Source organism: Chamaea fasciata, unplaced genomic scaffold (assembly GCF_029207755.1).
Source record: "Chamaea fasciata isolate MVZ Bird 193981 ecotype frontalis unplaced genomic scaffold, bChaFas1.0.hap1 SCAF_6, whole genome shotgun sequence".
NCBI classification, from domain to species: domain Eukaryota; kingdom Metazoa; phylum Chordata; class Aves; order Passeriformes; family Sylviidae; genus Chamaea; species Chamaea fasciata.
The window spans coordinates 13,368,509-13,381,649 of record NW_027094091.1 but is presented as its reverse complement, the minus strand read 5'-3'; the positions used below and the strand labels follow the sequence as shown (position 1 = coordinate 13,381,649).

General features: G+C 40.3%; 1 protein-coding gene across 2 annotated transcripts; it reads left to right on the top strand.

Moving 5' to 3' along the window:
* The first annotated feature begins 2,699 nt into the window (after positions 1-2,699).
* HS3ST1 (heparan sulfate-glucosamine 3-sulfotransferase 1) lies at positions 2,700-12,637 on the top strand. Of its 2 annotated transcripts, none has more exons than XM_066185467.1 (2): positions 2,700-2,848; positions 11,248-12,637. In XM_066185467.1, exon 2 carries the CDS (start codon positions 11,376-11,378, stop codon positions 12,336-12,338), a length of 963 nt encoding a protein of 320 aa, XP_066041564.1. In that variant the 5' UTR covers positions 2,700-2,848; positions 11,248-11,375; the 3' UTR covers positions 12,339-12,637. The 2 variants fall into 2 exon arrangements, with proteins under 2 accessions (XP_066041564.1, XP_066041563.1); XM_066185466.1 differs by lacking the exon at positions 2,700-2,848 and adding an exon at positions 10,748-10,874.
* Positions 12,638-13,141: the final 504 nt, after the last annotated feature.

Genomic DNA, 13,141 nt, shown 5'->3' with positions numbered 1-13,141 from the left:
GAAAGGTACTTGAAATAGCTTAAGAACTGACAACCAGTAGATCTTGAAACCTTATTGGCAATTGGAATTCATTATCAAAGCACTGTGAAAATGCCTCCATTGTCAATATTAAGCATCAGTATCGTACTCAGTGATGAGAACTTGTGAACGGTGAAGAAAAGTAATTAAATCTAAACTTTCTTGAGCCTTTTTGTGAGACACTTTGTTTAGCTTATTAAAAAGAGAAAAAGAATACTGAGAAATGACCTAATTAGAATAAGAAAGCATGTTTTGGGCAAAACATACCTTTAATCTACCTGGGAAGGTGAAAATATAAAGCAGTGACTTGAAGTTACACTTAGATACCTTCAGATAAAAAGGTACACAGATGCTTTTTGTTATTATTTTGACACGAAAGACAGTTCATTATTGAAACAATAAAGAAATGATGACTTTTTCATCTTTTCTTTTATATCAAGACTGGTCTTCAACATGAAATGAGTAATATGATATCTAATCTATAGATCACATGGAAGAAACAGTGATTCCCCTATGACTGAACTATGCGGGTCTATAGCAGCTCAACAACATTTAAGCTTTTTGGTTTTAACCTGTTTCCAAGACAATCAAAACCCACAGTCATGACATAAATAACAAGGTTAAACAGCAGGGCTAATAACAAATGAATGTATTTCTCTACTGGACTCCCAGATTTATAATAAACCATACAGAAAAGTATAAAAATACAAAGTAAAAAGACAGTATAATTGTTTTGGGTTTCTTAGTAAACACTCCTGTGAAATGTTCTATTTCTATCTTAAATAATTAAAAGTAAAGTATTTCTACATACCTATTGGTGCTAAAGCAATTATACTGTAATGATATAGTACACCTAAATACAGAAAAGATCTTAAATGTTAAATATGCAAAACCATAAAATAAAATACATTTACAGTTATACCATCCTATTTTTCCTTAAGTACTTGCATTTGTTTCTTGAAAACCTTTGACAAAATTCTACTTGGAGATACTCCTTTTAAAACATAATTGAGCACTCTTCATTCCTCAGATGTTCGATTACATATTTATTTTACCAACTAATTTAGTCAGACAAAAGTATGATTATTCAAGGATGGAGGTAAATGGTTGTAAACAAAATGAGTTGTAAACAAAATAACTCCACAAACACAAACTACTTCCTCTAATCCATTTGAAATTGCTGGTGATACTTTAATACACGTTTCACCTTTGTTCTGCTTCTCTCAACAGAAGTCACGGTTAGAAAATACAGTTCCATAATTGGTAGCTTTGCCTCCTGTTATATTATCAGTGCAGGCCAAGGTTGAAGGTAAAGGATTTAAGACGATATACAACATGAATATTTGTGCAAAACACTAGTCTGCTAAGTTGTTTTTGGGTGCAGTGAGTGTGACCCAACATTCCCACAGCCCAGCACTGAAGGAGTAAATGAGGTGTGAGCAAGTCACAGCCCATGCTTGAAGAAGATACACCCTGAGAGAAGGTCGAGGAAGGTGTAACCACCTGAAAAACAACACTGGCCAATAGAGGAGGAGATTGAGGTACCAACCCCCTTTTGTTTTTGCCTCAGTCTTCAATGGCAACCACACTTCTATCATTGATGGACAGCAGGATGGGGACTGGGGGAACAAAATAAGTACAGATCACACTGTAAGTGCAGATCACACTGTAAGTACAGATCACATTTGTGACTACTTGAAGAACCTGAACATACACAACTTTGTGGGACCTGATGAGATACATCCCAGAGTCCAGACAGAAATGTCTGAACTACAACACTTTAAGCAAAAAACCTTATAGACTTTCTTTGCGAACACCCTACCTCTTTCAGATCTGTTAAACTACAAGGAATTGATCAAAATCAACTGAGAATTTAATTATTTTTAAATTTATTTGGGCCTGCATTTTGCTCACAGTAAATTTCAGGAGTTTGGCTGTTGAAATAAGGGATGCAGTATGTTAATGCCAGTTTTAATTCATTTTGTCTTAAAAAACCCCCACAGTTCAGTTCATGATAAATAACGACTTATTTCAATAAATTTAACCCAAGGACTTAAATCCCCAGAAGGTCCTTTCCCCACTGCTCTTTAGGAGCAGTATTTCAGTCATTCTAGACATCCATCCTGCTTCAAACTCATCTGGCTGAACAGAGAGCACTTCAGGAGAGAAAAGGAAGGAAAAAAAATATCAGAGCCACCTTGTAAAGTCCCAAGAAAGTAAACAAGAAATAGAAGAATACAAGCACTATAAGTCTGTTATTCACGCAGCCTCGCATGGGTGGTATTTTTATCAGTACAGGAAGGAGGCAATCGAAGGACTTGGACTCGATCCCCGTACGTCGCTTCTGGATTCCTTGATCCCCGTACGTCGCTTCTGGACTCCTTGATCCCTGTACGTCCCTTCCAACTCAAGATATTCTACGATTCTATGGAGGCGGGGGCAAGTGCGCTTGCTGCGGATAGCCATCGCTTTCCCCGGACGTGCGGCAGTACCTGGGCTCACTCCGCGCTCGCACACCGTCCCATGCCGGCGGGCACGGAGCCGGGCAGCGGGGCGGCCGCAGCAAGCGCAGCGCTCCGCTGCCTCCCGCGGGCCGGGCGGGGCCTGTGGGTGACGCGGGCCGGGCGGGGCCCTACAAACGAGCCGGCGCCAGGCTCGGGCTGCGGCGCTGTCGGCCGGGCGAGGCGGGCGACAGCGGGCGCTCGCAGCCCCCGCACGCCGCTGCCGAGCGCGCTGCCCCGGACGCCGCCGCCGCCGCCGCCGCCGCCGCCGCCGCGGGCGCCCATGGAAGAGCGGGGCCAGCGCTGCCCCCCGGCTCCGCGCCCCGGCGGTGAGTGACGCGGGTGCCAGGGCGGGGAGCGGCGCGCCGGGCGCTGCCCTCGGCAGCGTGGGAAGTTTGGGGTGGACGAGGGTGCTGGCGATCGCGGCCGGGCTCTGCCGCCCCCCGGGGTGCGCTGGCGCTGCCGCCGCCCGCCCGGCACCTGCTGTCGGCAGGTGGGAGTCCCGCGGCCGCGGCGGGCGAGCGCCGCTGTGGGGCTGCGGAGCGTCCGCCCGGCCGGGCAGTACCTGAGGGCTGTCCCCAGCCTCGGCAGGGAACGCGCGGCGCTGCCTCAGCCCTCCGGGCTCACCGAGTCGGGCTCTGGGAGGCAGCGCTGTCGCGGGGGATAGGAGAGAAGCGGGGTGGGGGAAACAAAGTGTTCGGTAGCACCTGGCCAGGTGCGGCTTTTGGGGACTTTCTTCATCTTCTTTCTCTTGTGGTAAAATGACAAGCACAAGTAAGGGCAGAGTGGTAGGGCTCTGGAAGCGGAGCGCCTGCCTGGCGGGAGAACAGTTGCAAAAGCTCTGCTGAGCATCTTCCATCCGCTCCCTCACATAATGCTGGAGCCGGCGGGATGCAGCGTGCTGAAGTGGAACCTGGCGAGCTGCATAGGGCCGGGGGCACAGTGGTCTTTGGGGGTTGGCAGGAGGGCACAAAGCCTTAATTCGAGCTCATTTCTGTTTTGAAGGACTGACACCCTAGAGTAGTACAGCAAAGGCTTGGTTACTGCAGCTCTCGGTGTGCTTTCCAAGGATTAAGGTGTGTGCAGTTCAAATCTTTTGAGGGTAAAAGAATGCCGAGAGGGAGGGGTGGTAGCCTTCAGATGGAAGAGTTTGGGTTTGGTCTCATCTTCCAGCCAGATATTCAAAAGATCAGGAGGAGGTATGCAGCTGAGTACAGGCAGTTCAATCACCTCAGCTGGCTGGGAATTAAAGTACATTATTCTCCTTCCTTTCTCTGTTAGTGCAGTGTGTTAAGGGCTTTCCCAGTTTCAAGACTGTTACTCTTTGGATTTTTGGTGTGAATAAAAAAAAAAAAAACAAACTGTGAAGTTCTAGGGATATCATGCCTGAATGGCATGGGGATAGAATGTCTGCAGGGAGCATCTTTCTGGCGTGAGAGATCCATGCAGTGCCCACTCCCACTCAGAGAGAGCCTCTGCAGTATGTATGGCAAGTGGAACATAGTAGAATAGGGTCAGTTTGGTGAATGCCTGTATATTCTCTGGCTATCAAGCTTAATTTGTAAGTACAAATATAATAACTGTTGCAATTTACATCTGCCAGCATTTCTTACTCTATAATAAGTGCGTTTCTCACATTGCTCAGAAACGAGCACCTCTCAGTAAGTGCACAGTCACTGACATCAACTTTAGTTATCTCTTGCACATCCACCCTTTCAGTATGCACCCTGGTTTTTTCTCATATTTTGAAAATGCAGAGGGGTTTAATACTACATAGCTAAAAAATATCTCTGATAGGTCAGCAGAAAGGTTATGCATCTCAAGGAAGGCCAGATATTGCAGTGGAGAGACCCTAATTTGACAGAACAAATTCCAGCCTCAGGATTGCCAGGTTCCTGTCTGTGTCCCTCCCCTTGGTTATTCTGAACTAGCCATATGCTTACAGAAGCATTACAGAAAAATAGAATGGGTGGAAAACACTTTCCAATACATGCATATATGTATAGATACATACAACTCTTCTGCTTTTCATTAGAGGAAATCAAAAATGATTTTATTAGTCTCACTAACCTGGGATCTCTCCTTCCCTCATCTTGAAATTCCTTTCATAATGCATAAGATATCAGAGCCCAACAATATGTCAGAGCTGATGGATTTCCATGAAAACTTTTGATAATGAGAAAAACAAAACTCTGATATGCTAAGGGAGACCAAGATGGAAGATCCTGCTGGTCATCTCATTTGTCACTGCAGAACCTGAGAGTTCCCTCCAGGTCACTGTGTAGTTCTTTGCTTAGTAAATGGATTGGTTTAGCTAAGTCTAATACAGTGATGACCTCACCAGTGTTCACTCTGCTCCAGTGTTATTCTGAAGGCAGGACAGTGTAAGACACAGAAGTCTACTTGAAATATGAACTAAGTGACTATTTTGAGTTGCGGAGGGCTTTGTTTGTTTATTATTATTTTTGTTTTAAATATTGGTATTTGAAACAGGGCCCACAGCCCTGTGTAAGTGATAAGAAATTGCTTGGCAGAGGAAATGAGAATGGGGTTGCTTAGTCTCCTATGTTCCCTATTTTAATACATCCAGCTAAGGTGAAAGGGGGCAAGACAGGACAGAGCCACCTTTTCACGCACACTGTTTTCTTGGGGACAGCTTTGATGAATTAGGAAGCGACTCTATTAACTGTGCAATAGGTTTCTCCTTCCTAATTAGAATGTGACCCATTTTGTGTGGAAAGTGGGGTGGGGAGTAATTTCTAGATTCTGAATTGAACATTTGGGTTTATGGGGGGGATAGAGAAGGCAGTGGCACAGTGTACCCTCTTAAGGAAAAAAAAATGAATCCTGACAGGTATTAAAAAAAATTGCTAGATGGTGTTAAGGGGATTCCATATTACTATTCAGTACAAAAAATTTTGTGCATCCTGAGCTTTTCAAGTTATTTTTATTCTGGCGTAATGTCCCATTTTATTTTTACCTGCATGAGGTTCTCTGAAATCTAGGGTATTTTCTCTTCTAACAATTTTTATGATCTCTTGGCATGAAAGACTGGAATGGTCCCTTCTGACCTTAAGAAAAAGTGCATGTTATATATAACCACAGTCTATTGTAAATTTGCTACCTTACTGCTCACACTGGAGCTGAACTGCTTTAGAAGTCATGAACTGGTGGCCTATCTAATTTGCATTAACTGTGTTTATCACAGCAGGTGCGGAAATATAGCAGATTTCAGCCAAAAATACTTCTTACCAAGTCAACATTTCTCAGCTTGTTAAGTTCCCCTTCCCAAAATTTAAAAGACCTTTTAAAGTGTATTTCTTAAGTCGTAGTGCTGATAGACAATATCTCATCTTAACAGCACTGAAATTATTACTAGATTTTTTAACATCTGACCGTAAAAGTTAAAGCCATGGTTTAATCTCTGCTGGTTTGCAGCAGTTTTAATATAATTTGGGAAATGTACATATCATCCAGGCACTGTAAGACAAGTTCACATCCCTTCTTAATGTGCGAATGACTTTTTTGATGTGTCACAAGGTGATCAATAGTTTATGGTTCTAGAGACCTTAAGTGGTATGCAATTCTATTTCATTTATTGCAGTTACCTCTTTAGCACTCACTAATGTAGGAAAGTATTTGTAGTTAATTCCTGGAAACTAGAATTCGAGCATTTCATTGGCAAGTGTTTTTTTTAAAACTTTTATTAAAATCAGATTAAAAAAACAAAAGTGTATGCGGTGGGAACTGTGGGAAAAATTTATTCATGGAGGGGGCATTGGAATACAGTTTAATAGATAAAAATAGCAAAATTCAGAATTTATTTTCAAGAAAAAAACATTTTCATAAATTGAATTAAACTAAAAAAAATGCTCTTTCCTTTCCTGCTCTTGGCTGAGCTTTAAGTGATAGCTGTACTGTAACTTTTATGTTATCAGGATACAAAGTGGCACTTGAGCTGATACAGACAACTAAGGAATATATCTTACGGTGGACAGAGTCTACCCTTAGAGGGTAGGAATATACTGTTCATATCAATGAGTTCTTGAAGGATTTCAAGTACACTGCAATTGTTCAGGTTTTTAATGCACATCGCTGAATACAAATGTTCAGAACACTGAGTCTTTATCAGTTTAGGAAGTTGGTTATCTCAGGGTAATTTTTTTTTTTTACCAAGAGAAGAAGCCAGCATAGCAGATGTGTGGGTTGTTCTGCACAGCTAGGTTTAACCAGCAATGTTAGTCTTCTATTTTGCAGTTCTGTGTGCCCAAATATGTGCAAGGGGAAATACAGTCCAAAAACTGTTCTAGCACATCAGCAAAACTAAGTATTCTTTATAAGAACAGAATGTCTCTCTCAGATTTTCAGCTCTAATCTCCCTCTACAGACAAACTTCAGCAAGTGAAGTATAATTCTCATTCAGTCCAGACTCTGTTTTTTTAGATGGCTGGGCAGAGATATCTCCAGTGAAGGGATTCAGTTCTGTAAGGAAATAATATGAGGCCATCTGAAACTTGACCTGTTTGTCCACAGCCCTTAAAAAAACAGGAAAACACAGCTTCTCTTTAATGAAGGTGAAGTCACTTGCATGCTTATGGAAAGGATGTAGTCTTACCTCTCCTAGTCACTGTCCTGGGAGTAAATGGGTCCTATTAGCTCTGCTTAACCTCTGAGTATGTTGCTGTGGACTTATTTGTGAGGTATGTCCCTGTCAAATCTGCCAGCAGTCTCTGTCTAATGCTTACTGACTGCCCTACAGACACTTCTTATGTTTCTTCTTACCCACTTGGGCAGCTAACTCAGGGGGTCTTTTGAAAGTTCAGAGCTAAATCTAACCCCATCCAATTCCCAGCAAAAATGAAGTTACCAGTCCAGGAAGAAACTACCTTATTTTGTTAATGCATATTAAACTAAGCAGTGGATATAATCTGGGTAGTTTAGACAATGCGACTGATGACACACATATGGAAGCATTAAAATACCTTTGTAAAATAATAAGAAATAGTCAGAAATTACAAAATAGTGATACGTGTTTCAAAGTCAATGATATATGACAGCCTCTAGCCCTCATTCTGCATTTACTGATTACATTTTCTATATGTTTCCAAGTTACTATTACTATTGAAGAGGTTTTAATGATAAAGTCCACATTGAAGCTGGTAAAATAAACAGGTTGGCACATTTCACTAATTAATTGGAGAAAGCTGAAGAAAAGATTAAGCAAAAGCAATCAGACTTTTTGAAAAGTCTTCGTATAATCTTCAAAGCACCATTTAACATAAACTGTATTTCTTTTATAACTTGCTCATTTACCTGTAGCAAATACAATAGTAATGATTGTCAGTTAAATTTTTTGAACTAATCTGGAATACAAAGTCATCAAGTGAAGTCATGTATGCTCTGCATGACTTGTGAATGCAGTGGAGGGAATTCGTAAAGCAGCAAAGTAACTTGGCAAAGTGGCTGCTTTAAACTACTCAGTGCGTGCTTATTATTGTTGTAAGAGTTTTTCACACCCACAAATCATACAGCTATGGAATATATGTTTGCATCATTTTATATAAACCACTGTAATTCTAGATACCAAACTACAGATCGACCTAAAGCATTGTAGAGGATGTAGGAGAGGAGAGCTGAATGACAACCAATTTACATGTTGCTCTATTCCTGAAAAATCACTCTTCGCACACATCCTTTATTTTATGCTGAATTTAGAGGTACAATCTTGTCCATTGTGTTACATTAGTCTAACAAAACAAAATAATTGATCCAGATATCAGGCCTATGCAATTTGGGAGAAACAAAATGGACTGGAAAAAAAGGGCAGACAAAGCTTTATTGCTTGCAAACAAAACAACAATAGCATATAGGTATTCTGAATGACATAATCATTGATACGGTTCTGTGGAAATCCATGAAATAAATGCTACCAATGCAGTAGTGGTGTTCTGCAGTGGAAGATGTGCACCTGAACAAATAGCTGAGGAGGAACACTGAAATGCTGTATATCTGAAACAGAAGATATTCCTATGTTATTATAAGATTTCATGTTGAAACAGGAAACAGTTGCTTTTTTGTATCTAGAAAAAGCTGTGCCCCACAAAAGTCTTTAAGAATGGGAAGACATTGAGGCAGAGCTCCACTGAGGCTCAAAAACCTGCCTGAGATGAGGCCCCTGGAACCACACCTGTAATATCCCACAGGTCTGATTTTAAAGATGTAGGCTAAAACAAGAGTACAGCTAGAGTGAAGAGACACCTTGCTATGTCTTTTTCTCAGATGTTCTTAAGCTATATTCAGCCACAGGAGCGCTTGAATAAAAAAGTTGGCAACTACAAACTATGGGCTACAAATTGAAAATTGCAATCAATTACAAAATAGCATTAATTTTCTTTTAAAAAAATAGTAAAAAAACCCAACACCAGCAGAAAAAAGAAAATCAACACCCCCTCTCCCCCCAGTCCAGCAGTGTGTTGTCACTATGAGACCAGCAGCTAAAATTTAATCTTTCTAGAGACAGTCTGTTACAAAACTTGGCTGTTAGCACAGTATTTCAATCTGACTATTAAGAAATAAGTGCTCCTTCCAGTAGGCTTTAAATTCATTTCTTTCCACACAGTTCAACCTGTTCCTCGCTGGAATCCTATTATGCTTTTCCAATAAGGTGTTAAGACAACAACTCTGGCTTACTATTTATGGAGCCAGTGACTTAAAATATACTGTGAAGTAAGTGGCTATTCCTTTAATCTGTGACCTTAAAATTCAACAGAGTTGATGTTTTGTTGTTCTTATGTACTGAGCTGCCCATCAGTCACTGATCCAATCTGGCTGGTGCTGTGTCCTGTGCTCCCATTGCTGCTGAATATTGTGGCAGCATAGCTCAGTGAATTTACCTACATCGAATTTTCTGTCACCCAGTGTCATCCCCCATCAACATCCACAATGTGGGGCTATTAGGACTATTTCTTGCTAAAAGTGATATAGTTTAGGCTTAGAATGACTGCCAGGAATGGTGGGGGACATGGAAAGACAGAAGATTAATGACAACAGACAAAATGGAACTCTTTCAGACAGAGAAAACTCAACAGTGGCCAAAAATGGAAAAAACCCAATTTCCCCTGCAAACTTGTCTCAGATCAGACATCACAAAATAGCCTGAGACAAGGTATGCCCACAAGCTCAAAGCCTGTGGGCATACAGGGAGGCACTCTCTTAACTTCACATCTGTCGTGACACTTTGCTTCTCTTTCTTCCCAGCCTCGATTTCTGCTTCCTAACAATATTGCTGCCTTGTAGCCCATTAAAAATGGAAAAAAGGGAAGGCACCGAAGTGATAATCAGTAGAAAACATCAGGAAGCAGACCTTTTCCATTCAGGATGGAGTCACGACCTCTGTAAATGCAAAGCTATCAAACAGAACTTTAGATTACTTAGAAACACATCATTAGTCCTTGTTGCACTGGGACTTAGGTTATTGTGGAAAAGTCATTAGTTTCTTTTCAGATTCTCTGGAGAGTTTCCAAAACCTAGCCCTTGCATTTCCTCAGGTTGTTCATATGTAATTTCATATTTCAGCCCTTGTTAGCTGGCACAGTATGTGCTGTTCCAGGCTTAAATTCATAATTACAGTAGCCTACTAAGGCAAAGCAGTCAGGTACTCAGCTGTCATGGCTTCTACTTCTAAGTGGAGTTAGACAATACTAAAATCCACACCAGCCCTTCGCTGAGGGTGTAAATTATTTGGAAGACATTATAATTCAGGGAGCTTGTGTATACAGCCTGCTCATACTGCAACAATCAAAGAGCTCTACTATGTGTGAAACCGTTACAATTTCATTTCAAACATTGCATTAAAAATACCCTGACCTTTAAAGGGTGTTCAGTGGTGGTATTTTGTAGTCTTTTGATAAAACCTAAAGTTAGTTCTTTACATCACAGCAGTTTTCTGGCTAGCTCTTGAAATGACCTTCTGAAGTATCCATTGTGTATTTTCTTTCCTGAGTATGGAGCTGGGAACCACAGGTTTTGTTGATTCAGTTATATTATAATCTATGGCTTCATTATCTTACCTCTTTGCAGGGCCAGTGTGCAAGTGACCTATTTTATCCTTAGTAAGCGCAAAGCAAAAGTTAACTTCACTTCAAAAATGACACAAAATTCAACTTTTCCTTGGTGTGCTATTTACTTAGAGCTCTTTTAATTCCTTCCTAGGAGAATGTTGCCTTCTCATGTTGGACAGCTGTATCTATATTGCATGAGACTTCTTCCCAGGAGGCTTGACTTCTTAGGCTGCTGTTACATGGTTCTTTGGGAGGCTATAATTCCCAGACATCCTACAAGACCCTCAGCTTTTAGGCATGCTCTTTTGTCCTTTCCATACCTTTTCCTTTTTATGTTTTGTTTCTAAGACAAACCTATTCTTGTAGACTAAAAAACCAATTCTCTTGTGATTGTGGATCAACTCTAAGGAAATCAGATTATTTTAAAAAATAATAACTAATACTCTGAGTGCAAATGAAAGATTAATAATATTCATGTCTCCTGATGACTGGAAATAATTTTCTTATGGCCTTGTTGCATATACCTGTCTTTTAAAACATTTAATTACACTAAATTATCTGTGAGCCTGGAGTTGGGAAAGCTAAAGTTTGTTCAGTTTTGAAAAGAAAAAGATATTTGCAATGTGGCTGAATATAAGATAATGTGCTTTCTCTTTTCCCTCTTTCAGCAAAGTCTTTGCTTGAGAAATACACATTTGCTCAACAAAACAAAAACCACTTTTAAGGGTTATTCTTGGTGGAAATCTCTCTATGCCCTATTACCCGCTTGAGTGAAACCAGACTAAGAACTTCTGTCATGGCAGCTTTTCTGCTGGGAGCTGTGTTGCTTATTGTTCAACCTCAGATAGTGCCTTCCAGACCAGCTGTAAATTCAAATGCTGAGACTTCTTCTCAGACTGTTCAGAGAGAGCTTTTAAAGAAAACATCTCAGAAAAATGACTTCAAGGAAAACATTCTTTCTAATGGATCATGTCAGCAGCTGCCACAGACTATTATTATTGGAGTGAGGAAAGGTGGAACAAGAGCTTTGTTAGAGATGTTGAGTCTCCATCCAGATATTGCAGCCGCAGAAAGTGAAGTTCACTTCTTTGACTGGGAAGATCATTACAGGAATGGATTGCAGTGGTATATTAATCAAATGCCGTTCTCGTATCCCCATCAGATTACCGTGGAAAAAACTCCAGCATATTTTACATCACCTAAAGTGCCTGAAAGAGTTTATAACATGAACCAATCAATGAGACTACTCCTTATTTTAAGAGACCCAAGCGAGAGAGTACTATCAGATTATACACAAGTGTTCTACAACCACATGCAGAAGCACAAGCCGTACCCATCCATTGAACAATTCCTGATCAGAAATGGTGAGCTCAATGTGGACTACAAGGCAATAAACAGAAGCCTATACTACATTCACATGCAGAACTGGCTGAAGTATTTTCCTCTTGATCATATTCACATTGTAGATGGGGATAGACTAATCAAAGACCCCTTTCCAGAAATAGAAAAGGTAGAGAGATTTCTGAAGTTATCACCACAGATAAATGCTTCAAATTTTTATTTCAACAAAACTAAGGGATTCTACTGCCTGAGGGACAGTGGTCGAGAGCGCTGTTTACATGAGTCCAAAGGACGAGCGCACCCACAAGTGGACACCCGGTTACTCGAGAAACTGCAGGAATATTTCCATGAACCCAACAAGAAGTTTTTTGAGCTTGTGGGCAGAACATTTGACTGGCACACATTTGTGGCAAGTTAGTGGTAAGCTTCAGAACCTATGTTCCAGTGTACAGTTAGAAGATTTTAAAAGGGCATTTAAGCTACTATTTATTTGTAAAATCCATAAATACTTCTGTACAGTATTAGATTCACAATTGCCATATATACTAGTTCTATTTTTCTACTTGTTAAATTTGAAAGCATTTTGTATTGTTTTTCATGGTTGTTAACATTGTGTATGATGTGTCTATATGAAGAAACTAAATTATTTCATTGCAGAAGGTGCTCTCTTGAGAATGTGTTGTCTTTTTAATAAATAAGAAATTCATTTCAACAGAACATTTCTGAATTATTTGAATACTTTGGCCTTCCTAGACTATTTTCTCTAATTGCTAATGAATATGCTAAACGTTACCTTTCCATTTTTCTTAGTTTGAACTGTGGATTAATAATTTCTTTTCCATTTGAAAAAAATATTATAGTTAATAAATTGTTCAATCCTGCTTTATGAAATTATTTCCTGTCAAAGTGGTGGTACTTACACATGTTGGAAAATGCACACCCAAAGGACAATGGAAGTCTCTGTGTAATTTGACATATTAACTGCTGTACTTAACCTTCATATTCACTGGTTATAACAAGTGCTCCTCAATTCTTTGGCAGCACAGTGCAGGTTTCATGGCAGACTTTTAAGAATTCTGTGGGGACCAGCTCATAAAATACAGTTAGCTGTAGAAATATGGTCAACCTGAAAACTTTTTACAGTCTCTGAATGTATGCATACTTCATAAATAGGTATGGTTGAGAGAATTTAAGCAATATAGTGACTTTTTCAAGGCTGCT